The 27,488-nt window shown below is 42.9% G+C and overlaps 1 protein-coding gene across 3 annotated transcripts in view; it reads right to left on the bottom strand.

The window, feature by feature from the left end:
• Positions 1 to 27,488, bottom strand: part of IDO2 (indoleamine 2,3-dioxygenase 2) — a 64,439-nt gene that overhangs the window by 24,222 nt on the left and 12,729 nt on the right. For 2 of the 3 annotated variants that reach the window (XM_020876294.2, XM_070459720.1), the window contains exons 2-7: positions 18,047 to 18,142; positions 12,335 to 12,454; positions 8,412 to 8,530; positions 6,934 to 6,948; positions 4,949 to 5,048; positions 3,342 to 3,459 (exon numbers count right to left, since the gene is read on the bottom strand). In XM_020876294.2, coding sequence (XP_020731953.2) covers positions 3,342 to 3,459; positions 4,949 to 5,048; positions 6,934 to 6,948; positions 8,412 to 8,530; positions 12,335 to 12,454; positions 18,047 to 18,142 — 568 coding nt within the window. The remainder of the gene's footprint in view (positions 1 to 3,341; positions 3,460 to 4,948; positions 5,049 to 6,933; positions 6,949 to 8,411; positions 8,531 to 12,334; positions 12,455 to 18,046; positions 18,143 to 27,488) is intronic. The other variant, XM_020876295.2, reaches the window with a different exon arrangement.

Raw genomic sequence — 27,488 nt, 5'->3', positions numbered from 1 at the left:
AATAATTATGAATGATTGATGGTGGTGTACAGCAGAGACCAACATAACACACTCTAAAGCAATTATCCTCTAATTTAAAAATTAAGAAAAATTTTAAAGTATAAAAACTTAAAACATAAGTTCAGAAGTTAAGAAGGAAAATATCTTAGACAGAACTAAGTGAAGTAATCAGAAGTAATCAGTAATGTGAAGGGCATTCACACTTACTAAACTGTCAGAAGCAAACATTTTGACCCCCTCATCACTAATCAAAGAACAATCCCTACAGCTACTAAGGTGTGGACTAAAAAAAAATGTGTTGTGAGTTAAGTTTTATTTGGGGCAAAGTGAGGAAATCATCTGGGGAGGCAGCACTTCAGATACCTGAGAGACTGCTCCAAAGCGGCAGTGGGGGAAAGTCAATATATAAGGTTTTGGTGAAGGGGGAATTCAACGCCATGAAGCACCCATTTTACAAAAGATTTTTGTTAGTCATGAGGATCTGATGTCATCATGAAGGGATTTGGTGTATCTCTAGATATGAGGAGACACAAGGATTTAGGTCATAAAATCTGTTCCTAAAAACCTCCAACTATCTAAAGATCTGTCCCACCGGATTCCCTGGAGCACAGAGTGCCTCACTCCACCCTGAACTCCCTCTGGGGTTGTTGAAGGTCAACAGCTATAGCAGCGTGGGGTTCAATCTCCGTGGAGGCAGATGGCAAATGCCTTCGTTGTCCACTTGTTGGCAACGCTCTTGGTAAGCGCCAGCTTGCAGTTGACAAAGGGTAAGCTGGAAATGGTGGTGTGTCAGAAGAAAATACAAGGCAACAGTTTCCACGGCTTTTCAGAGAGAATCATTATCCCTCAGCTTTTCTGAGAAAATAAACTCGGAGAACAAGGGCCGATAATAACCACACGGGCTTGAAATCCAGACTTATTCATATTTTGGAAGCCTGGAAATCAGGGCATAGTTTAGCCTTCCAATAGAGTCCAAACCTCTGACCTGGTTGATTTGCTTGTTCACCACCAGAACAGGAGAGCTGAACCTGGGTCCTGTGGGTGTGCAGTGTGAAGGTCCATGTGTGTGACGTGGTGATGGACTTCTGTCTTGGGGAGAGTCAGGCTATGGAAATAGAATTGTCTGGGTTTGATTTCCAGTCAGCAGTGAGAAACTGGGTAAAACTATGAAGGGAAAATCTTGCGTGAGTTGGAAGGAGACTGCTGACAAAGGTCAGCGCAGGGTGGTTCTCATATGCCAACCGCAGCCCTAGGGCAAAGAGGCTCTGCCTGGCCCTACCTTCCCCCCTGCCTTGGGCACTGCTTCAGCCGTGACTCCAGGCCAGAAAATTCCTGGAAAAGAGGACTTCGTGGAGAAAAGGAAGAAGCAACTTGTGCTAAAGCTGAGCTCAGAAAAAAGGAATCTTGGAAAGCTCCCTTTGGGGGAGGAAAGCAGTGAAGCTGAGCTCTATTTATCAGGCAGACGAAATTCAACTACAAAAGAAATTCAACCAATGACTAAAACATTCATGTGATTCCTTACACCTTGCACTTTCTATTATAGATCACTTTTATAATATCACTTTTCTGGCTACCATGGTTAAGTAACAAATCACTCAGACTCAGTGGCATAGAAAAACCATTGTATTGTGTTCATGGCCCTGCAGGGCAGGAATCAGGGCCAGACCCAGCAGAGATGGCTATCTGCTTCACAGTGCTTGGGTCCTCAGCTGAGGAGACGGAGCTGAAGGTGCCTGGGCAGTGGGAACTTAAGACTCTCCCAAGGGCTTATTCACCCCTGTGCCAAGTGCCCAATGGGGTACACTTGGCCTCTCTGGGTGGTCTGACATCCTCTTCGATGCCCCGGTGACCCCAGTGGGCTTTTTTTTCATCATGACTCAGTGCACACCTTGATAGCTGCATCATGTTTTCTAACCCTGCCTGGGAAGTCATGCTGTGTCACTTCTGCTGAGTTCTACTGGTCACAGGCATGTCACAAGCCCACATACATCACACAGGCTTCACCCTTTGATGAGAGGAGAATCCAGGCCACATGGCTAAGGAGCGTAGAGGGTAGAAGATGCTGTTGGGGTTGCTTTTGGAAGTTGCAGGCTGAGACCATCATGTCTCTCGCTGCAGTGACTAGTCATCACTTTTTATAATAGACACCTGCATAGGATGTCTGTGTAGGCAAATTTGCCTTGGGGTGACCCAAGAGAAATCATCCCATCACTTTCCCAGGCCATCAGACCTCCTGCAGAGGGTGATGAAGAAAGTTAAAGGTTGGCCGAGGCTGTAGAAGTGACTTTGAGAATGAGAACTAAGGAAGCGTGAGAGAGCCAGACAGGGCTAAGGCCACCTTGCCGGGACATACCCGTGACAGGCTGGAGGGCCTCCCGTGACCTTCCGAACCACTCACTCCAGCTCATTCGTATGATCTGGGCACCTGCGAGTCTCGCTGGTTGTCCCGACATCCTGAGTAATACACTCAGGGCACCCTGGCAAAACTAAAATCCATCTCACTAAGCTGGGAGAGCTGGTTTGGCAAGAGGCCTACTGATGTGATTGGGAGGCCTTTAAAATTAAAATTCGGAGAAATGGGGAGATGTGACTCTGACATGTAAAGAGAGACCTTTGAATGGAAAGAGTATGTACTCAGATGGATTTCGCAGAGTTTGTGAGGACAATCTATCCTTCTAATGAAAAGCTAAAACTGAGCTACATCTAGTTTCCATCTCCCTCCCTCCTGCTCCATTTCCTATAAACACTCTCTTTTACTAGAATCTATTTTGTTTTGCAGAAGGAACGGATACTCAGTTGTTTTTCCTTTATTAAAAAGGTCACACCCTCTTCCATTTTAATTTTGGAGTTTCTCCTGAGAGAGGAAGTTAAATAGCTGCCAAGAAATTGCCGAGTGACGTGACCATCAGAATAATATTTAACCAGTTGGCAAAGGGTGTTACCTTTAAGTGACCACTCCTAGGATAACATATCCCTTTGCTGGCTACAGAAAAGGAGAACTGAAGAAGCCAAGATCAGTCATGTTTTCTGGGACCAGGGTCATTGCTGATTAAAGCCGGTATAAGCTATATGTGTGCCCCTCCCCTTTCCCCAAGCTTCACGTGAGACCTCAACGCACAGAAACGTGACCGCCCAAGATAGGAAATCACCTAATTGAAAGCAAATGGAAAGGAGGCCAAAAGCACAGAAATATCCCTGCCAACTGAGAGGTCATTTTCCAACAGTCTGAAAGGCAGTCACCTTAAAGCCAGGCTAACACAGCAGCACCATCCCCTGGATGCTTCCCAGCCTTCAGGCCCTTTTCCCCACCAGGAGAGCCCTCAGACATCAGGCGCATGTACCGTGCATTTGACCCAAGGCTCCGGTCATGTCCTGGATGGAGACCCTCAGTTGCTGCAAGGCTTGAAACAAGGAGTCTGGGCTGGGCTGCGAGATGGCGTTCACGGCCTGAACCAGGGCCTGGAGACAAGATTCAGTCCCTCAGTGCATGAGCATTCACTTACGGTCCACTGAGGTGGGGAGTCCAGGAAGGGCAGTCCTCTGCCTGCTGGACCGCGTGGCGAGGCTCCCCTGGGGAGTGGTCCTCAACCAGATTGGCCGTGAAGTCCTCCTGAGAGGACAGCCTCTCTGGTCACCTGCTGGATGGACCTGGTTAGGTCTTTCTGGATCTTTCCCCTGCCTGCTCCTACTTGTCCCTCTCAGGGGCCTCCCTCCCTCATTTCCCTCCTTCCTTCTGCTGAAGTTATCACACATGAGCATCCTTCCTACTTCTGTGTCTTGAATCAGGACACCTTCACTCCTCAACTCTTGTCTGGTGGAAAATCAGAATATGTGGACCGCTCTGTTCCAGAGTCCCGTCATTAGCAGCCTCCACTTTATCTGAACCCCTTACCAGTATCTGATTCTGTCTCCATAATAAACACACAGAATAAACACACGGATGAGGAGTATAGTGACCACCTAGTTTCACAGTGAAGGAGGGAGTGGTTGCCCAATCTGGTAGCCCGATAACCCCACTCTAGATACGGAAGGCACCCAAAATATGCTTATCAGGGAAGGTGGTGAGGAAGGACAGAAATCTAACTCCAACATCTCTAAGCAAGGCATGGATGCTCTGTGGACACCTGACCTTCCTGGGACCTGCCTGAGCCTTAAAGGGATACAAGTTTACAACCCCCAAGGGCTAGGTGACCTCAAGGATGATACATTTTTAGTTTAGCTAGTTTTTTTTTTTGACTTTTCATTTTCTATTGAAGGTATAGCTAATTAACAATGTTGTGATGGTTTCAGGTGGACAGCGAAGGGATTCAACCACACATACACATGGATCTATTAACCCCTCAAACTCCCCTCCCATCCAGGCAGCCACATAAGACTGAGTAAAGTCCCCTGAGCTACACAGTGGGTCTTTGTTGGTTCTCAAGGACGGTTCATTAGAACTCAGAGCCTTTGTATGGCATCTCCTCCTGCCAGAGATCAGCCTCTGTCTCTCTGTCTCTGTCTCTCTGTCTACATTACTCAGGGATTAGCTTTCAGACCTGTCATTTCCCGTGGGAAGTTTTGCCCAACCTGTTGAGTCTGAATTAGATTTTAGATGTCTTACCATGAAACTTAGCACTATTTTTCTCGTTACACCCGATATCAACCCACCTTCCCCCATTGGATCCTGAGCCTCAGTTGGAGGCCAGAGCAATGTCTTTCTTATTTCCCTAGATCTCCCATTGCCTAGAACAATACTTCTTTGTTTTGACCATGGGCAAATGGTCAATTCTAAGCTTTATGGTAGTTGAGGAACGGGAGCTAGAACTTCAATCTCTTTGCTTAACTAACCAAAACAGGAGTCTATAGTCATTCGGTCACTGCAGAGAAAGGGTGTTGGTGGGAAGGAAAGCTCAGATGGATTTCTCATTTAGGAGAAAAAAAAAAAGTGCTTTGGGTGGAAAGATACCTTAATCCCAGGTGCGGCTGCTTTCTCCACCAAAACAGTCACCAGTATAAAACCACGAAGGCTTTCTCCCCCAGGGAATGAGACAATGGTGTCCAAGTTCCTTGGGAGGGAGAGATGACCACATGGTTAGAGAGGTTTGGGCACGGTGAGTATTCAGGGCCCAGGGGTGGCCTCGAGCCACGTAACTGCTAGTCCAAGGTGGAACCAGCGGCCAAGCTACTCATCTCCGCAGGGCCGCTGAGGACAAACATCTCTTCAGCAGCATTCAGGAAGGAAAGGGACACACCTGCTCCAGCCCAAGTTCACTTAAGCTGAACTCCCAAAGTCTGGCACAGCCTTGATGGTCCCAGACCACCACTCCCACCTCAGGAAACCACTACAGCGCGGGTGGACAGTAGGGTTGATTCTTCACACACTCTTCCTGTTAGGAACACAGAGTCATAGAACTATAGGGAGCATAAGATGGCAGTTTCTCTGTCACGTCCAAATCTTTGGGACTCCATGAACTGTGGCCTGCCGGGCTCCACTGTCCATGGGATTTCCCAGGCAAGAATACTGGATTAGGTCGCTGTGCCCTGCTCCAGGGGATCTTCCCAACCCAGGGACTGAACTGAACCTGAGTCTCCCACGCTGCAGGCAGATTCTTTACTATCTGAGCCACCTGGAAGGCCCAGGCCATGGCTAACTCCACGCCCCTTTTCTACGGACAGAAAAATATAGCCCAAAGAAGCAAACTCACTTCCCCAAGGTCATCCAGTTGCTTAGTCACTGGACCCGCTTGAGAGCCGTTTCATAAATTCAGGCTGGAACCCTCTCTAATCAGTTTCTCCCCTCATCCCCTACCAAATTCTGTATTATAGTAGTGAAAGCTGAAGACTGTAATAGAGGATCATTCTTAAATGACCTGTTATCACATGGATTCAAATACCCCAGAGATGAATCCAGTCTATGAAGCATGCAAACTTCATGCCATAAATCACCTCTGCCTCTAACATTTTAAAAACAAGAAGAAATGAAAAACACAAAAGAAAAGTAAGTCAGGGACTCCCATAATTTCAGCAGAGTCACATTTCTGTGCAAAATGGAGTCTTCACCCTTCATCTCTCTGTCTTCCCAGCTAAAGCTTTTATGCTGAACCCCTTATTGAGCTGAGGTTTGTTGATTAGAGAGGCAATGCCAACTTAGAAATTAACTGTGCTCTCTAGTGAAAGAGGAATCTAAAAATATCTCAACCAGATTTGCCCCGCAAGCTCCAGTCTCTGTAATATTTCAAAGGGATTCTGTAGCTGTAGCAGCCACAGCCTGCCCTGTCCTTTCATAGAAGTTATGGTGAGACCAGAGATCTTTTTCAGATTTTGCGTGCGTGTGTGCTAAGTCAGTTCAGTTGTGTCCAACTCTGTGCAACCCCATGGACTGTAGCCCGCCAGTCTCCTCTGTCTATGGGTTTCTCCAGGCAAGAGTCCTGGAGTGGGTTTCCATGTGCTCCTCCAGGGGATCTTCCTGGCCCAGGGATCAAACCCATGTCTCTTACTTCTCCTGAATTACTGCATTGGAGGCGGGTTCTTTACCACTAGATCATTAGACTTGAAAAAAATCACAGAGAATTAGAGAACTGGTGAAGCTTGGTGAGGAGTGGTTTGTTTGTTTGCTCTTATTGCATTGGCTTTTACTTTTTTTTTATGTACAAATTGGAAAATGTAGCAAAGAAAACTAATTCCTTAATTTACACATAGCAGAGACAACTACAGTTAACCCTGGGGCTGTTGATTTGAAGCATATGTTCTTCTAGTCTTTTTTTTTAAATGCATTTCTATAATTTATATATTATACATGCAATATGGGATGCTTTCTTTTTTGTGTGTTTATTTTATTGTAAATTTTTACAGTTAGCGAGAATCCTAAAGTGAGTATGGTGTTGCAAAGAGTCAGATACAACTGAGTGACTGAACTGAACTAAAGTGAGTGAAGGATTTCTGATAGCTTACCTGATTTCCAGGGGTCTAGTCCAATTTCAGTGATTGACAGAAGAAAAAGAAAAGAAAGGAACAAATCAGTTTGCAAACTTGATATACCATCCAGGGTCATGTGTACACAAGGCATGTGCATCTGTGAGCAAATGAACCTGCAGACACACACACACAGTTTGGATGTCAGGGGCTATTACTAGACTATGGGCCTGAGGGCAGCAGAATACACCATCCCAAATATATCACTTTGGTGGATTATTCTGAATTAAAGGTACTTGAGAAACAGCAGTTGCCAAAAGGACACCCTGACCTCTTTGTGCCCCTGAAAGTAGGAAATAAATCTTCCATGTGAAGGGCATCCTCTCTGTACCAGGCGGCAGAGAGAGAGTCTTATCGCCAGAGACAGGAATGTGGGTCTGAGGAGCTTGTACAAACAAACCTTGCTACCTCTCCCCTAATTAGCTACCTCAAGCCTAAACCCCAGTGTCTTGTCAAGTTTTTACAAATGTACTGTTTCCTTGTCTAGAAGGTATAAAATCTGCCTGCTTCAGTCACATCTTCAGCTTCATATTTTTATGGAGTTCCAACATGTACAAAATTTAATTTGTTTTTCTTCTGTTCATCTGTGCGTGCATGAGTGCTAAGTCGCTTCAGGCATGTCTCTCTGTTTGTGACACTATGGATCATAGCTGACCAGGCTCCTCTGTCCACGGGATTCTCCAGGCAAGAATACTGGAGTGGGCTGCCATGCCCTCCGCCAGGGAATCTTCCCGACCCAGGGGGCTGAATTCCCATCTCTTACATCTCCTGCACGGGCAGGCAGGTTCTTTACCACCAGCACCATCTGGGAAGCCCCCTCTGTTCATCTGTCTTAAGTCAGTTTGATGATTAGACTAGCCAAGGAGCCTAGATGTGAAGAAGGGCAAAGTTTTCTTCCCTACAGGTCTTGGTCTAACAAACAGTAAGCCAAGTATCAGCATACATATCAGACCCAAAACACTGAGCCTGTGGCCATCCAGCCAATTTATCTTGTTCCTTTTATATCTTTATAACAACCTGTCCCAGCGTGTTCAGAGTGGGTTGAGAAGAAACTCCTGTGAACTGTGAATTTTGAACTTGGGTTTAAGTTCACCCTTTCTTTGGCACCACAAGTGTGTTAGTTGCTCAGTCGTGTCCGGCTCTTTGCGACCACATGGATGGTAGCCTGCCAGGCCCCTCTGTTTATGAAATTTCCTAGGCTAGAATACTGGAGTGGAGTGCCATTTCCTTCTCCAGGGGATCTTCCGGACTCAGGGATTGACCCTGGGTCTCCCACATTGCAGGCAGATTCTTTACTATCTGAGACACCAGGGAAGGCCCCAGGTAATAAATATGAGCATCTCTCAACCAAAAGAGCTGACAAAGTTTTGACTTTTCCTGTAGCAAGAGGAATCACAAACTTCTCCCTTACCCGGTTTTCATTTGTTCAGATCCCAAGCACCCTCTCCTGGTCTTACCCTCCTGGGTTCCTAGTAGCCCAGTTGACCAGCACCAAGTCCGAGTGAACGAGAATAGGAGGGAGCCCCAGGTTCCTGGAGACCTCGACAAAGGGCAGGGCAAGGTTTCTTGGCAGAATCTTGTGGATATAAATGCAGACAGTTAGCACATTATAGAAAGAATGCAATGGGGGAAGCAATCTGTCTTTTTTTTTTATTATTGGCATATAGTTGTTTTTCAATGCTGTGTTAGCTTCTGTGTAATTAGTTCCTGTGTAGTTAGTATGGGAAAGTGAACCAGCTCCACGTATATGTATATCCCCTCTTTGTTGGCTTCCCTCCCCATTCAGGTCACCACAGAGCACTGAGGAGATAGAATTCCCTGTGCTATAGAGGAGGTTCTCATTTGTTATCTATTTTATACACAGTATCAATAGCGTATGAGCTTCCCAGGTGGCACTAGGGGTAAAGAGCCTGCCTGCCAATGCAGGAGGCACAAGAGATGTGGGTTCGATCCCTGGGTCAGGAAGATCCCCTGGAGGAGGGCATGATAACCTATTCCAGTATCCTTGCCCAGAGCATCTCCTGGACAGAAGAGCCTGACAGAGCCCCAGTTCATGCGGTCTCAAAGAGCTGGACATGACTGAGCAACTATGTTAATTGGTTTTTTAATTCCTAAAAAACATGTGGTAAAGAAACAACCTGAGAATAAAAATGGAATTATATGAGTGGGGTTCCCTGGTGGTTCAGATGGTAAAGCGCCTGCCCGCGATGCGGGAGACCCGGGTTCGATCCCTGGGTGGGGAAGATCCCCTGGAGAAGGAAATGGCAACCCACTCCAGTACTCTTGCCTAGAAAATTCCATGGATGGAGAAGCCTGGTGGGCTACAGTCCATGGGGTCGCAAAGAGTCGGACACGACTGAGCGACTTCACTCACTCACTCATATGAGTAATCCATAAAATTAATCCATGTAATTAATATATATAAGTAATTAACATATATCCATATAATTAATATAAATATAATACACACCTCACTCATATTTATTCTTTAACAACCTAGTGGATGTATTATTTATGAATATGGTTTGAAATATATGTGAAAAGTATAAAATTCGACCATGCATGTACTTATATAGTATAAAATAATCTCTAAAAATTGTACAATTAAGAGCATGAACAAATGTTGAGGCATAAGTGGGGACTGAGTTGATGAGCAGCAAGAAAATATCCCTGTGTGTGTGTGTGTGTGTGTGTGTGTATCTCCTATATATATCCAGACAGATAATGTAGATTCCTGCATACAAGTGTTTTGTGCATAGTCTTAGTTTTAGGAACAAATATGTGTATGTGTTTGTGTATATATGTGTATGTGTGTCCTTTTCTCAAGGAGAAAGATGGGAAGACTAGAACATTTCATCACACCCAATAGCAACTTCAAGTAAGTCACCTCAGGGCAGTCCCCATTCAATCCCTGAGTAATCTGAGGACCTCTCTAAAGAACCCTGTTTGTCCAAATATCTAGAAAAATTGCCAGGACCCATGGGGATGGGAGTGGGGGACTCTAACCATCAACAAGGCTAAATAGATTCAAAAGAATATTCTTAAGCCTCCTTTCTCCCACTTCCAACTTCCTTCCCCCTTAATGTAAAAATATCTATTCACAGAAAGTGGAGAGGAGCTAAAGAGCCTCTTGATGAGGGTGAAAGAGAGCTGGCTTAAAACTCAGCATTCATAAAACTAAGATCATGACATCTGGTTCCATCACTTCATGGCAAATAGATGGGGGAAAAGTGGAAGCAGTGACAGATTTTCTTTTCTTGGGCTCCAAAATCACTGCAGTGGCTTCAGCCACAAAATTAAAAAGACATTTGCTCCTTGGAAGGAAAGCTATGACAAGGCTAGACAGCGTATTAAAAATCTGACACAAAGGTCCATATAGTCAAAGTTAAGGTTTTTCAGTAGTCATACATGGGTGTGAAAGTTGGACCAGAAAAAGGCTGAGCACTGAGGATGCTTTCAAAATGTGGTGCTGGAGAAGACTCTTGAGAGTCCCTTGGACTGCAAGGAGATCCAACCAGTCCATCCTAAAGGAAATCAGTCCTGAATATTCATTGGAAGGACTGATGCTAAAGCTGAAGTTCCAGTCCTTTGGCCACCTGATGTGAAGAGCTGACTTACTGGAAAAGACCCTGATTCTGGGAAAGGTGGAGGGCAGGATGAGAAGGGAGGGACAGAAGACCAGACGGTTGGATGGCATCACCGACACAATGGACATGAGCTTGAGCAAACTCCTGGAGATGGTGAAGGACAGGGAAGCCAGGGAAGGACACGAGGTCCATGGGTTCACAGAGAGTCAGATGTGACAGCGACTCAACAACAATAGTTTTCAAATTTAAGCCTAAGGCCAGCTTCCCTTGGGAGGCAGGGATAGGAGGGCAGTGCAGAAATGAGGTGTCTCCACAGTAGAAAAGTTAAAGGAGGAAATACAGGGAAAGTAGAGATGGTTTGAGGTGGCGTGTGGGAATGGGTGTCGGGAGCTCAGTGGTGATCTGGAAGGTCAGAGACACACCAGGAGCTGGTGTCTGCCTCCCTTGTCACCTACTTCATCCCTTCCCCAATAGAGGATGCTGGTCTGGAGAACAGAAAGACGAGGAAAAATCCATTGGGATGTTCCATCATGTGTGCCTAGACTTCAAACTTTACCACATCAGACACATGACTGTTTAAAGTTAGACTCCCTGACATTTAAACAGTCCGCAGTAGCTCTCTGCTTCCCTTCTGTCTCTTATCTCACTTAGCCTTGCTTTCATCATTGGGAGTCTCCTCTATTTACTTGCTAGACAAATTGTAGAATAAACCTAGGCAAACAAAGTAAGAACAGGTTGCTCACTCAAGCTTGCAGAAGCAAAACAAGGGTAACATCCTGATTTCTGTAAAAGGTCCATTTATAAAAAAGTGAAACGAATAGTATAATAAAGTGAAACGAATAGTAATTTATACTGCGGTAAGTGAAGCTCAAAGACTTCATGTTCTGAGGTTCAGGTCGAAACCATAAAAAGTTATGCAAGGAGTCAGAAGAGATTTGCATGAAATGTTAAGAGACAGACCAGCATTTAGTAGATAACAAGCAACATCAAAAACATAAGCACAGTGTTATAAACGGTAATGTGTGTCTCTGGGGAATGAAGGCTGCATTAGTGAAATCAGAAGGTCTGGGTTGTGACCCTGGATTTTCCACAAACTTGCTACCTAGCCTTGAGCCAGAAATTTAACTTCTGTAGTCCTTGACTGTCTATAAAATGGGCACAGCATTGCTATACTTAGCGTATGAGACTGTGAACGCTGTGGTTACTGATGTGAGGAAGAGCACAAAATGCTGTAAAATGGAAGTCATTCATGGTTTCATGATATCTTAAGACTTGCCTTCAAATGCAACAGTTTAACATTCCTAGAAGAAAGTGAGGGTCAGAAAGAAAAAAAGAAAAACAATTCAAAATCAAATGAAAGGGCTCCCAGTGCTAAAGAAAATTAACTTCCTGGCCAGGTGGGGAGAAATGGTCTTTCATTTAAATGGGCCTTTTGCACTTCATTTTACTGCTGCTGCTAGGTAATAGCTAAGTCATGTCTGACTCTTTGAGACCCCACGGACAATAGGCCCCCAGCCTCCTCTGTTCATGGGCTTTCTCAGGCAAAAATACTGGAGTGGGTTGCCATTTCCTCCTCCAGGAGATCCTCCCGACCCAGGGATTGGACTCATCACCCCTGCATTGCCGGCAGATTCTTTACCACTGACCCACCTGGGAAGCCTTTGCGCGTCCTTCATCTCAAACCCAAAGGGAAGACCATGAAAGGACGCATTTTCCAGGAAAACAGTGTAGAAAGTGTTCTCCAGGTACAGAGAACCTGCCAGACGAGAAGACAGGAGCCACTTTGTCCCTACCTCTTTGGGCTGCGTCTCTCCTTCCTGCCAGACATACCCCATGGTGATAAAGCTCAGGACTAGGCGTGCCAGGCGCCACTCTCGGTAACCCGTGAGGAACCGGCAGTTCAAGAGCGGCATCTGTTCAGGAGAAATGTCCGGAGGTTACCAGCTGCAGGGGTGTAATGGCCATGGGAGTTTTGTGGCTTGAAGGGCCGTTTGGGTGTAACTGGTGGGTTATGTTTTAGTTAAGGCCATCCTCACACACTCATCTCTGCCCTAATCTTAGGACACTGTAGTAAGAGAGGTCTTTCACATGATATTGTTCATGAAATGCCAGTACCTACATCCCATGCAAGCCCCCAAATTGTCCCCATGGTAGTGTCTGGACACTGGCCCCATTATTGAAGTGGCAACTTGATTGGAGTGTTATATTAACAGATTAACGTAGTCCCAAGACTGAGATCATGTATCAAACGGGGAGTCTCCCAGGGCGACTTTTACAATCCTGCCTTATCAAACACCTTCTGCTTAATGGGCACCACTGAACTCCAGTATCAGCCCACCTGCTGTGGGCGTGCCTAACAGTATAATTCCTAGGTGAAAAGGTAAATGAAGCCCAATGGAATTAAGAATCCACCCAACAAATTCCCTACCAGGGGGTGGTTGAGGGGAGCCCAAGGCTGTTCAGTCCTTGTCTGAACTCTCCCGGTGACCCTGGGTGGGTCTTCTCACTTCTCCACCAGCTTCCTCCTCAAGGTGAGTCATAGGGAATTGTGGAGGCCACAGTTGCTATTGAAAGCAACACCCTGTACACAAATATTTTATTACTGACAGCTCTGCCTATGCAAATAGTACCAGTTTCTCAGTTTAGTTCAAGCCAGCCCTGCCTGTTTCAGATGACACCAACAGCCTCTGAGCTCTAATTTCCCTGCACATCCCGGCTGGGTTTCCTCTCCCCCGCCCCACTCCACCATCCTGCCCCGAGTTCTAGACACAGTCTGAACCAGATCCTTCCAGGCACCCCTCTCTGGGGTCCCAAGCACCAGAGGGGTGGCCATGAACACGGCATGTATTGCTTTGAGAGAAGAATGGAATGGGACCAGGGGTCCTATCGCCCTCGCAGAAGCTTCTGCCTCCGGGATGGGACTCCTTCCTATGCAGTCCGCTATGGACAGGCTTTCCCTGTCTTCCGCTTTGTACCAGATTCCACATTTTGCCCTAAAAATTGGCTGAGATACAATCTTGAAAGTTCTGTGTGTTAGGGAGGTGTGGGTGGGGAAGGGAGGGAAGAGGGAAAAGGTGGGATTGGGAGGACCACTGAGATATTGCATTTTAACAAGAACCAGCCTGAAAATTACAACCAGAATTATTTATTCAGTACTTATTCTAAGGCAGTTACTAAAGTGTCCAAGCCTTGATGCTAAAAGCTTCTCACTCAGGTTGGTATCCCATCTGCTCCCAAGACCCACAGGCCAGAACTGAGGATCAGCAAGGGTAAGATATTTGCCCAAGGTCACAGAGGCAGGAGGTACTGAGCCATGGTTATAGCTCAGTTCTGCTGGCCACTGCCCTGCACTATAAAGTCCTCTCCGCCAGACGAAAATCTGAAAGCCATATGTGTCGTTTTACATTTTCTATCAGCCACGTTTTAAAAATAGGAAAAAAAAAAAGAAAACACTGAAGTGGAATTAGTTTTAATAACATATTATCAAGATTAATATATGCAAAATGTTAACACACGATCAATATTAAAAATATTGAGATATTTTACACTCTCCTTTTATAGTAAGTCTTCAAAATCCAGTGGATATCTGACATGTTACTTTGTCCCAGTCATATTTCAAGGGCTCTGTGGCCATGAGTGGCTACCGGCTACCTACCCTGCAGCTTCAAGGTAAGGGAATAAAGTCCCAAGATGTTCTGGGGTCACCTTCTATTTTTTCCTAGCTCAGGATTTATAATCAACTCTTTCTCCAAGGAGCCCTACTTCCATTGACTGGAAAAGAGCTCAAATAAATGGGCACTGGGTTTGTTCTTTGCTACTGGAATGCCACTGTTTCTAGATCCTCACAGTGGGCCAAGTTAGGAAATAGTGCATGTGTTCGGGGCTGGGGGTATGCCCTGATGGCTCAGGGGTAAAGAATCTGCCTGCAATGCAAGAGACCTGAGTTCGATCCCTGGGTTGGGAAGATCCCCTGGAGGAGGGCATGGGAATCCACTCCAATATTCTTGCCTAGAGAATCCCATGGACAGAGGAGTCTTGCGGGCTACAGTTCATGTGGTCGCAAAGAATCTGACACGGCTGGATTGAATAAGCAGCAGGATGTGTGAGTGTACGCCTGTTATGCTGCCGCTGCTGTTTAGTCCCTACGCCGTGTCCAACCCTCTTGCAACCCCATGGACTATAGCCCGCCAAGCTCCTTTGTCAATGGGATTTCCCAGGCAAGAATACTGAAGTAGGCTGCCATTTCCTTCTCCAGGGTATTTCCTTACCTAGGATAGAACTTGCATCTCCTGCTTGACAGGCAGATTCTTTACCACTGAGCTACCTGGCAAGCATGTACACCTATTATATACACTGTTTATCCACATAAATTTATTTGTCCATCTATGTATCAGTGCGCATGTATGTGTATATAAGGGCATCCCAGGTGGCGCTAGTGGAAAAGAACCCACTTGGTGGTGATGGTTTAGTCACTAAGTCATGTCCGACTCATGTGACCCCATGGACTGTAGCCTGCCAGTTTCCTCCATCCGTGGGATTCTCCAGGCAACAATATGGGAGTGTGTTGCCATTTCCTTCTCCAAAGAACCCACATAAATGATGCTAAAATGCTAAACATATCAGATGTCTCCAAGTCTAACCTGGTGTCACAGGTTGATCTTATTTTCTTACCTTGCTAATGTATAACTTGCATCTCTGACAGTGAAATATCATCCACAATTCATTTATTTATTTGCTCGGCCTAATGTGTGTACACACACACACACTGTGGTTTCAGAATTGTTCAACTGTACTGCTTTGCAAAACAAATTCACCAGCTTGAGCCCAGTGATTACAAATGGTTCTTTTTTAATCCAGCACCAGTCACAGCATCACTTTTCTGAGTAACCTAGGTCACCTCCCTTTCCCTACCCTCTTTCCTAAAGTGATGTCATGCATCTGTAGGACAGCTAGATTCACCTAGGTGTTATTGTCTGCATTCATTCCAGCATCTCCCAATGTTCTGGTTAATATTTTAAAATTTGTGGACACTTCACTATGTGATGTACAATTCTATGGGTTTCACAAATGCATAGAATCATGTATCCACCACCAGAATACCATAGATAGCAGTTATGTTATCCTAAAATCCCCCTTTAGTAATCATTTTTCTTCAGTCCCTCATCACCACTGACCTGTGTTCTGTCCTTATAGTGTTCGCCTTCTCTGCAATGTCACATGAATGGAATCGGGATATGTAGCCTTTCGGTTCTGACATGTTTCATTTAGCAAAATGTACATAAAGTTTATCCATATTGTTGAATAAACCAATAGCTTATTCATTTTTGCCACTGAATAGCATTCCTTCATATGAAGACAACTCAGTGTCTTCCAGACTGCTGTAACAAAGTACCACAGGCTAGATGGCTTATGAACAATGGAAATTTAATTATTTTGGTTTTGGAAGCTGGCAGTCCAAGACCAGGGTGCCAGCATGATGGGGTTCTATTGAGAACCATCTTGCTGTCTTCTTGCTGTGTCTTCCCATGACAGCAACAGAATGTCATAGAGCCCTGGGGTCACTTTGGTAAGGGCACTCATCCCATTTATGACTATCCCCTTCTTCTCTCATGACTCGATTACCTTGGGTGTTTGTTGATTTGAGGTGTCAGTTTGACTAGGCTAAGAGAAGCCCAGATGGCTGGTAAACATTTTGGGGTGTGTCTCTGAGAGATTCTAGAAGAGTTCTGGAAGAGATGTGGGGACTGAGTAAGGAACCTCACCTCACCAGCTCAGGTGGAATCACTGCCCCGTTTAGGGCCTGAAAAGAACAAAATAGTGGAGAAAGGGAGACATTGCTCTGTTTAAGCTGGGAAGCCACTTCCCCTGACCCATACATAGCATTAGCAGTCCTAGTTCTTAGGTCTTCAGATTTAGACTGGAACTTGCACCACTGGCTCCCTGGGTTCTCAGCTTTCCTGGGCCTCCTCCAACTTGCAGGTGGCAGACTGTGGGACTTCTCAGACTCAGTAATCATATGTGTCAATCCCTCCTAATAAGTCTCTTCCTAAATAGATAGGAAAAAGAAGTCTGTTTCTCAGGAGATCTCTGACTAATCACCTCCAAAGGCTCCGCCTCCTAACACCATCACATTGGGGATGAGGATTTCAATGCATGAATTTGGGAACCACACAAATGTTCAGGCCTTTGTACCCAGTTTAAAATTCCCCTGTTAAAAAAATAAACAAATAAAATTCCCATGTTGAGGGACATCTTGGTGGTTTCTGGTTTAGATAATCACTTACACATCTTCTTTTCCATGAACACAAAATTTCGGTTTACTTGGGTAAATATTTAGTAATGTGATTGCTGGGTCATATAGTAATTCTTTATTTGAATCTGCCACCTGGATGGAAGGGAAGTTTGGGAATGAACACATGTATGTGTATGGTTAAGTCTCTGCTGTTAACCGGAAACTATGATAGCATTGTTAATTGGCTATGAGTGAAAGTGAAAGTGTTAGTCACTCAGTTGTGTCTGACTCTTTGAGACCCCTTGGACTGTACCCTGACAGGCTCCTCTGTCCATATAATTCTCCAGGCAAGAAAACTGGGAGTGGGTAGCTATTCCCTTTTTCAGAGACTCTTCCCAACTCAGGGATAAAATTTGGGTCTCCCCCATTGCAGGCAGAGGTCTTTCTGAGCCACCAGAGCTCTACCCTAATACAAGATTATACTTTTTTTTTTTTTTTTTTGAAGAACTTGTCAAGGTAGCTGTGATATTTTGCAGGCCCTCTTCCAGGGTAGCTGTGACATTTTGCATTCCCATCAGCAATGTGAATGAGAGTCTCTTTGTATATATCGTCACCAGTGTTTGCTAGTGCCAGATTTAAAAAAAAAAATTAGCTCTTCAAATAGGTGTTAAATTACCCTTTAGTACTTATTATCATAGATAAATAGTCCTATATTTCTCTGTAAGTCTCCTAGTTTCATTGTTATTCCTTCCTGATTAAGGTTTATAAACAATTTCTAAAGAATCTGCTAACACTGGCTGTAAAACTGAGAAAGTCTCTTGGCTCAACTCTTTTATAGGACTCCAACAATAAATCAGTGTGACTTCACCTAGAGGGAGGGGAACCCTGACCATGGGGCTTGACGTGAGGACACTGAGAATTCCATGCCTTTCCTGACCCAGATACAACTTATCCATCAATTTCCTGACAATTCTCAACCAGATTGCCTTCTTTTTTAAAAAAAAAAAAAACACATTTGTTGAGTGCTTAATATAATATAGTCCAGGAATTGTTCTGTGTATGCTCTGGAAATTTTAGGGAAACACACATCATACCAGAAGCAAGTGTTATTCTACTCATCACCAAGAGTGAAATTGTTTCAGTTCTGTGGATAAAGTCACCACCTTCAGTGAGTGGTCAGCTGACCCATGTCTACAATGTGGAGAAAGAAAAGTGGTGAGGGGATGAAAATAGGGTCGTGAGAAAGGGTCAGGGAGAACACAAGATGTTATACCTCATTTACTTGAGCTCGAAGCTGATGGTTCTCAATTAACTGGGGAAGTCTGTTGGCAATTTCCATCCAAGGACGATAGTGACCAGGGAGTTCTCTCTGCATTCAAAAAATACAAATGTCTCAGTATGTTAGACCTCTCTGGGAAGCAGCCTCAATGCTACTTTCAGATTTCAACCTTAAGGCAGAATTCAGGTCAATTCTATTCAACAAATATTGAGAATTCGCTGAATCCTATGTGAGGCACTCTAGATACACAGGTGACTAAAATACAGTACTTGTGATTAGGAGCATGTGACTACTAAGGGATAAGTATAGTGTCATCAGACATAACCCATGCAGTATAATATATTGGATTATAGATGTGTGTAAGCTTAAGAAAGCGCTTCCCCGGGAGCTTAGCGGTAAAGAATCCACCTACAATGCGGGAGCTGCGGGAGACATGGGTTTGATCCCTGGGTTGGGAAGATCCCTTGGGGAAAGGAATCACAACCCACTCCAGTATTCTTGTCTGGAGAATTTCCACAGACAGGGGAGCCTGGAGTTTACAGTCCATGAAGTCACGAAGAGTCGGACACTACTAGTGACTTAGCATGGCACAGTACCCTTAAAAACTAGCAGAGGAGGGAGTGGTTAATTCTGTCGGTTATTCTAGGGGATCAAAGGGAAATGGTCATAGAAACATGACATTTGGGGCCAGCATTAGGGTTTGAAAGTGACTTTTCAGGTTGGCAATTTGAAGATGAGAAGGCAGTGAAACAGAGCAAATGATGGATAAATCATCTGTTCTTGGGATTACAGGTCATTCAGTGTTACTCAAATCTAAAGTTTAAGAGAAATGACAGATTAACGACAAATGACTCATAACAAATGTGAGTCACTCACTCATTAGTGATGTGGATGAACCTAGAGCCTATTATACACAATGAGATAAGTCAGAAAGAGAAAAAGAGATATCATATATTAACGCATATATAAGAAATCTAAAAAGGTGGTACTGATGAACTCATTTGCAGGGCAGGAATAGAGATACAGAGAATGGACTTGTAGACACAGCAGGGGAAGGAGAGGGTGGGATGAATTGCGAGAGTAGCATTGATATTTATACATTACTCTGCATAAAATAGAAAGCTAGTGGGAAGCTTCTGTATAACACAGGGAGCCCAGCCTGGCATTCTGTGATGACCTAGGGGGTGGGATTGGGGGAGGTGGGAGGGAGGTTCAAGAGAGAGGGGATATATGTATGCTTATGGCTGATTCACGTTGCTCTACAGCTGAAACCAACGCGATACTGTGAAGCAATTATCCTCTGATTTAAAAGAAATTGGGGGAAAAAGGTAGAGGCAGTGAGGATGATTTCCATGTTTATGAATCAAGTGACTGGATGAATCGGTGAGAACAACATGAACTGACACAGAAATACAGGTGAAGTCACAGACAGGGCACACAATACTGAATTTATTGTTAGATCTGTCTAAAAAATTCATGGAATGTCACCTAAAATATCCATGGAATGTCAAGATATGGCTGTATACTGGGCAGCTGGATATACAATTGGGAGTTCAGGAGAAAATTTACATTACAAATGTGCAACTGGAAGTATTACTGTAGTGCAAATTCCACTTTGTGGTTAAAATGACAAGAGTATACAAAGGTAGTTCAGAAGAAGTTGCAAAGTGAAAAGAGAAAGCTTAGATCAGTGCATTGGGGGATCTTACAAGGCGGGCAGAGGAAATAAATCCAGCAATTCAGATCATGAAGACATGCACAGACACTCAATGAGCCATAAAAGAACCACTCTATGGAAGTCAAGACGTTAGAGGGTTTTCTTGGGGAGCCAGACATCTTTTAAGACTTCTTAAGTGAACAATGTAAAGACAGAGGAAAACAATAGAATGGGAAAGACTAGAGATCTCTTCAATAAAATTAGAGATACCAAGGGAACATTTCATGCAAAGGTGGGCACAATAAAGGACAGAAACTGTATGGATGTAACAGAAGCAGAGGATATTAAGAGATGGCAAGAATATACAGAAGAACTATACAAAAAAGATCTTTATGATCCAGATAGCCACAGTGGCATGAGCGCTCACCTAGAACCAGACATCCTGGAGTGTGAAGTCAAGTGTGCGGTGGGCCTTAGGAAGCATCACTATGAACAAAGCTAGTGGAGATGATGGAATTACAGCTGAGCTATTTGAAATCCTAAAAGATGATGCTGTTAAAATGCTGCACTCAACATGCCAGCAAATTTGGAAACCTCAGCAGTAGACATAGACTGGAAAAGGTAAATTTTCATTCCAATCCCAAAGAATATTCAAACTACCTTACAGTTGTGCTAATTTCACATGCTAGCAAGGTAATGATCAATATCTTTCAAGCTAGGCTTCAACAGTACACAAACTGAGAACTTTCAGAGGTACAAGCTAGATTCAGAAAAGGCAGAGGAACCAGAGGTCAAATTGTCAACATCTGTTTCCTCACTGAAGAAGCAAGGGAATTTAAAAACACCTACTTTTGCTTCATTGATTATGCAAAAGCCTTTGACTCTGTGGATGAAAACAAACTCTGGAAAATTCTTAAAGAGATGGGACTATCAGACCACCTTACCATCTTCCTGAGAAATTTGCATGCAGGTCAAGAAGCAACAATTAGAGCCAGACATGGAGCACCCAGTTCCAAATTGGGAAAGAAGTATGTCAAGGCTGAATATTGTCACCTTGCTTATTTAACTTATATGCAGGGTACATCATGCGAAATGCTGGGCTCGATGAAGCACAAGCTGGAATAAAGATTGCTGGGAGAAATGTCAATAACCTCAGATATGCAGGTGATACCACCTTATGACAGAAAGCAAAGAGGAATTAAAGAGCCTCTTGATGAAAGTGAAAGAGAGTGAAAAAGCTGGCTTAAAACTCAACATTCAAAAACTAAGATTATGGCATCCGGTTCCACCACTTCACGGCAAATAGATGGGGAAACAATGGAAACAATGACAGACTTTATTTTTCGGGGCTCCAAAATCACTGCAGATGGTGACTGCAAGCACGAAATTAAAAGATGCTTCCTCCTTGGAAGAAAAGCTATGATCAAACTAGACAGCATATTAAAGGCAGAGACATTGGTTTGCCAACAAAGGTCTGTATAGTCAAAGCTATGGCTTTTCCAGTAGTCAGGCTTTTCTGGATGTGAGAGTTGGACTGTAAAGAAGGCTGAGAGCCAAAGAATTGATGCTTTTGAACTGGTTGCTAGAGAAGACTCTTGAGAGTCCCTTGGATTGCAAGGAGAACAAACCAGTCAATCCTAAAGTAAATCAACCTGAAAATAGTCATTGGAAGGCCTCATGCTGAAGCTGAAGCTCCAATACTTTGGGCACCTGGTGTGAACAGCTGACTTATTGGAAAAGACCCTGCTGGGAAAGACTGAAGGCAGGAGGTAAAGGGGGCAACAGAGGATGAAGTGGTTGGATAGTACCATTGACTCAATGGACATGAGTTTGAGCAAAATCTGGGAGATGGTTAAGGACAGGGAAGCCTGGCTTGCGTGCAGTCCAAAGAGTCAGACACAACTGGGTGAGTGAACAACAACAGGGATTTATTTATCAAATGGCCAAATGCATCATTTTAAGTAAGTTTACCTCTTTAAAATAAAACCTGAAACATCACTAACACATATACAGCAATTCAGATTGGGGTCACGGAAACAGGGTTTGAAACATAATATACTGAAGAGGTAAGAGTGTAGAGATTGAATATGTGAATTACTTTTTTGGGAGCACCATAAGGCATTAAGGTTTCCCAGGTGGCTCAATGGTGAAGAATCCGCCTGCCAGTGCAGGAGACGCAGGTTCGATCCCTGGGTCAGGAAGATCCCCTCGAGAAGGAAATGGCAACCCACTCCAGTATTCTTGCCTGGAATATCCCATGAATAGAGGAGTCAGGTGGGCTACAGTTCATGGGGTTGCAAAAGAGTCAGACATGACTTAGCAGTGAAACAACAAGATAAGGCATTAACAAGGGGAAAGTTTGTGTTTGAGAGCTGTTTCCACTGAAGAATAAAAGATTTGAGTGGTTTACAGTCTGTTACTCAAGAGGTAGAGACTGAAGCAAAAGGAGAGAGGAAACAAAAAATAAAAGAATCATGAGGAAGGGGAGGAGGAGAGAAAGAGCCACAATGGAACACACTTAAAGAAATAGGAGGGCTGCCCCGGTGGCTTAGTGGTGAAGAATCTGCCTGCCAATGCAGGAGACAGAGTTCCATCCCTGGTCTGGGAAGATCCCATATGCCTCACAGCAACTAAGTCCATGTGTTGAGTCTGTGTTCCAGAGCTGGGGAGCCACAACTACTGAGCCACACGTCCTAGAGCCCGCGCTCCCCAACAAGAGAAGCCGCCACAATGAGAAGCCTGTGCGGCACAAGGAGATAGCAGGCCCTGCTCACAGCAACTGGGAAGACCCAGCACAGCCAAAGATAAAAATACATACATACATATATATATATTTTTTTTAATAAAGAGAACAAGAAAGTCTGGAGTGTGAAGGAATTCATTTCTTATGAACTTAATTTCTCAGCAAATGGTAGTGAAGAGTCAGGTTGTATGATCTGAGGAGAGAGGTGCGTATTAAATTCATTATAGGAGAAGGAACAGGAAATTAAACACAAAATGCAACTATATCACAATGCATATTAGGTATATTATAATGCATTATCATGACTTAGAAAACCCAAGGAATTTTGAAAACAATTAGTTTGGAGAGCTGTAGGTCTATAAATTACCAATAAGTCACTTATTTCTTAGAAAGTAAAATAAAACTGGGTGAATCTAACATCCAATGAACAACCTGTGAAAATTATAGACTTCATTTAATCCTCTGCTTTCTATCTTCTATAAATTCAGGACAAATTGGGGCACCCTTTTGTAGCTTTCTTAAATTATACCAGATTAATATAACTTCATAATTCAAAATTTTTAATATAGATATTGCCGGGGGTGGGGTTTCCTCTCTACCTTTCCTAAGTTCTTGAGTCTGGACTTATAATAAATTGACACAAGACAGATTAACAGGAGAAATAGAAAGGAATGTTATTAATAGCTTGTGCATACAGACTATTAGAAATGTGACCTAAGAAATGTGACCTGAAAAGTGACCATAGCGGGCAACTTTTATTCTTTTTAAACAAAGAAACAATAACTCTGTGATGAAAGGACAAGATGATGAAACTTGGGCTTCATGTATTTAGTGAAGAATATATACAATCTTGTCGTGGGGTCATCAATTAAAGAACTAACAGGGTTTTATTTATTCAGGCTTCTCGGCTCAAATTCCCTACCTATGGTGATAAGGGTGTCTTCCTATCTCCATGGGCAAGGGGGACATCTTTCATAGGAGAGATTTATTTCCTGCTTCTAGGGAGACAGAAAAGAGAGTCAAAGGTCCTTTTGAATTTACTGTTTCTTTCTGTTTTTGAATGGTCTTTTTATTTTATTTTTAAAAAAATTATTTATTTTTAATTGGAGGATAATTACTTTACAATATTTTGTTGGTTTCTGCCATATGTCATCATGAATATCCCATCCCTCTTGACCCTCCCTCCTGCTTCCCACCTTGATTGTTTCTTTAGTAACTTTAGTTCAATATAATCAATATGAAGGACTTTCCTGCTGGTCCAGTGGTTGGGACTTTGCCTTCCAATGCAGGTAGTGTGGGTTCAATCCCTTGTTGGGAAACGAAGATCCTACATGCCTTGTAGTCAAAGAGTCAAAACATAAAACAGAAGCAATATGGTAACAAAGTTAAGGAAAGACTTTAAAAGTAGTACACATTTAAAAAAATAAAAAGAAAGAAAGAATGTAAAGAACAGAAGACAAAATAATCAGTATGATTGAGGCATATTCAGGGTTAACTTGCCCAGGGCCCCAACAATATGGGTATTCACAAAGAAGAAACCATACCATTATCTCCTCATATATTCTTCACTCAGTCCCTCAATTTCTCAAAGGTAGAGTCCACTACACTCCCCTATTCTCCCAGGGTAAAAAACATTTATAAGCATTAATGGTCATTTTCCCTAGCAGTGATGCAGAGTTGAAGAAAGCTGATAACTGACCCAAGTTTGGGGATTTACAGAGTGGTGGCAGAGTTAAGAATGCTCGCACTCACAGAGGCAGAGAGATTTATGGTCAACTGACTCTGAACCAGCAACTTGTTTTTCTCCTGTTTTACAAACAGCAATTGAATGCAGCAACAGAGACAAGGGAATATAGTATTTTCAAAGAAAATCACAGAAGGAGACTCAGTATTCAGGAGGTCTTTTTAAAATGGGTTTGAGAAAAAGCTGTAAGTAAGTCATCACCTCTGGCTTTCTTTCTTTGATACCTGAACAGGGATCATATTCTGAGAACTAAAGCACCCTGGGGAATTCTCTGTAGTTAGGACTTGGCACTTTCACACTGGTGGCCTGAGTTCAATGCCTGGTATGGGAAATACAATCCCACAAACCACGTGGCAGTGTATATATATATATATATATATATATATACACACACACACAGCATATGTATAAATATACAGCATCCTGGATTTTTGTTTCTGGGCTTGCATGGAAATCTTCAAATACTCCATTGTTCCTCAACCTAAGCCACCCTCTATTCTTTAATACCTCCTTTCCCCTTAGACTACTCGATGCTTCTTAGCCTTCTTCCTCTTTCTCATCCTCTCCCTTTTTTAAAGAGCTCAAGTGTGTAGACTCCGGTATCACCCCACAAATATAAGAAAACAGTGAGCTTTGAGAACCTCTGGGTTCTCCAAGTGCAGTCCCCATCTGGCAGCATTGGAATGATGTGAAAACTTGTTAGATATGCAAATTTGGGGGGCTCCTCCCCAGACATATTGAACCCCAAACTCAGGGCTGGGGCCCAGCTAATGTAACCAAAAGTTTGAAAACCACTGGTGTGGGGACCTCAAAAGTGAAGGGAGAAAGAATTTTAAAGCTAGTTCACAATCCATTTGAAATGTATCCACCAAGGTTTTCTTGGTGGTCTCCTGATGGAGAATCCACCTGTCAATGCAGGGGGCACGGGTTTGATTCCCGATCCAGGAATACTCCACATGCTGATATTCCACCGCATCTGAGCTGGTGCCCTGTGACTGCTGAAGCCCGGGGTGCCTAGAATCTGTGCTCTGAAACCACAGAAGCCCCTGCAGTAGGAAGTCAGCACCCTGCAGGGAAGGGTAATTCCCCATTCCCTGTAACTAGAGAAAGCCCGCACCCAGCAATGAAGACCCAGAGCAACCAAAAATAAAACTTAAATGAACAAATAACTCTTTAAAAAAAAAAAACCACCCACCCTTCCTGTGGGCTTTTCCTCTAGCAACTGAATAAAACAATGAATCATGTTCATTACTTTCTGACTGCCAGATTCTTTTTTAATTTACAGTGTTGGGGGCAGGACCAGCTGATGAGTATTTCTCTACACAGCATTCCTTTCGGTATTAGTTAATACTTCTCTATCACATCTGTTTCAAAACCTGCAGACAATCCTAATGTACTGTGAATGAATATTGGTAATTGCTTACAATTTTTGGCTCTCGTTAACCAATCTGAAACAGTCATTCTTCTATGTGCATTTTTAGGTGTTGTCTCATTAGCAGGACAAATTTATAAATATGGATTTTACTGAATGAAAGATTTTTGCACCTGGAATGGTTGAAAGCCTCTTCTTGGTTTTCTTACAGAAAAGTTACATGAATTGATAGTTGCATTTATATAATATGTAATATATAATGGGAGTGCCAGTTTATTTATACTTCTAACAAGGTTGAGCATTACCAAACTTTTTTGTTGTTATTTTTAAAGATACATACATTGGATTCTTTGCACCAAAATTCTATAGTTATTTTAATATTCAATAATAAAATAAACATCCAAAAATATTCCTTTCTCAAAAATGATGATTAAAACAATGTAGTCAATGTTCATGGCAAGACAGTCAAAAAGCACAGAATTTAGAAGGTGGAAAATAAAATTACTCTTCTTCTCTTCCTCTCTTCTAGCAGTAATGACCCTTGGACGTTTCTGTGGTTTTCCAGAAATTTTGTATGTTATCATTGTATTGTTTACATTTCTGTGATTACTGATGAGTTTGAATATCTAGTCTTATGCTTTTGTCATATTGCATTTTGGGTGCAGGTGTGAAATTTCCATTCATATCAGGGTAGTCAAATGAGCCAGCATTTTCATTTATGCATTGGGTTTTTGGTTATACTTAGAAAGTTCTTCTTGTCCCAATATTACTTCTTTTTAGAATATTTCTAGTTTAAATGTTGATGCTTACTTCTTTAATCTATCTACACTTGTGTCGTGAGTTAGGATAGATTATCTCATTCGTGCCCTTTCAAAATAGAGGAAGTTCAAGCCAGAGAAATTAAGTAACTTTCCCAAGATTACACATATCATTGGCAGTCAGGTCAAACCACTTCTGACTCAAAGTTCAGTGTACTTTCCAGCACTTTCTGAGAGTAAACACACAGAATGGCGAGTGAGGAGATGTTCACTGCAAGGGGATAAGAAGTCCAGAGAAGCTTGACATGTTTTTCTTCCCCTTATTCCAATGATCAGAAGACCCAGAAATTGGATGGACAGAAATAATAAAATCTGTGGCCTTCTTTTCTAATTTTTTTTCCAGTTTCCTATTTGATATTATTCTTTTTCTGGACTTTTATATCTGTCAAAGTATAGTTTTCAAAAGTTGAAAACTGACTCATGCAAATATGGAATGCATGTCCAAAATAAATTTAGTTTATTAATGAGGAACTCAACAGGATGGCCAAGTTGGTTCAAAATCACTTGATAGACTGAAGTGTTTATAGAGTTTTTAAAAAACGAATGCTAAAAAATTAATTGCTAAGTTAAAAACATGGTAATGGGTTAATGTCCTGTGTGGCACAACCGTCACAAACTTTAGGGTTATATTTTCTACTCAACAGAAATCACTTGCAGCTCTTTTGAACAAAATTTTGCAAGTTAACATGTAGTTTCAGAGATTCAGTCCGACTCAATAGTAAGCAGCATGTCAAAAAAGGAGCATCGTTCTTAAGGAAGGTAATTAAGTAATCCTAAAGTGAGACTGCTAATTAGACAGGGCTCCAAGTGATAGTGACTAAAACTCAGCCCTTCTTTTGCTCTGCTTTGGATAGTTCTTCTCAATACATTTCTAATCTAAGAAAGGACAGATTTTATAGAAGTCATGTATTTTATAGAAACACCAAACTGTATTATACTGGTTCACAAAATCAACTTCTGATTAAGAAAATAGTACAGATACAGAAAGCTAAAAAAAAAAAAAAAAAAAAAAATTAAAAGTCTAAGTGAAATTAAACCAGTCAAATGTCAACAAGGAAAAGTTGGGTGATAATGTTAGTATCGTAAAAATTAGAATGTGATC

The sequence above is a fragment of the Odocoileus virginianus genome, chromosome 32 (genome assembly GCF_023699985.2).
Source record: "Odocoileus virginianus isolate 20LAN1187 ecotype Illinois chromosome 32, Ovbor_1.2, whole genome shotgun sequence".
Taxonomy (NCBI): Eukaryota; Metazoa; Chordata; class Mammalia; order Artiodactyla; family Cervidae; genus Odocoileus; species Odocoileus virginianus.
Note: the sequence above shows the minus strand (reverse complement) of the source record. Positions and strands in the feature narration are given on the sequence as shown.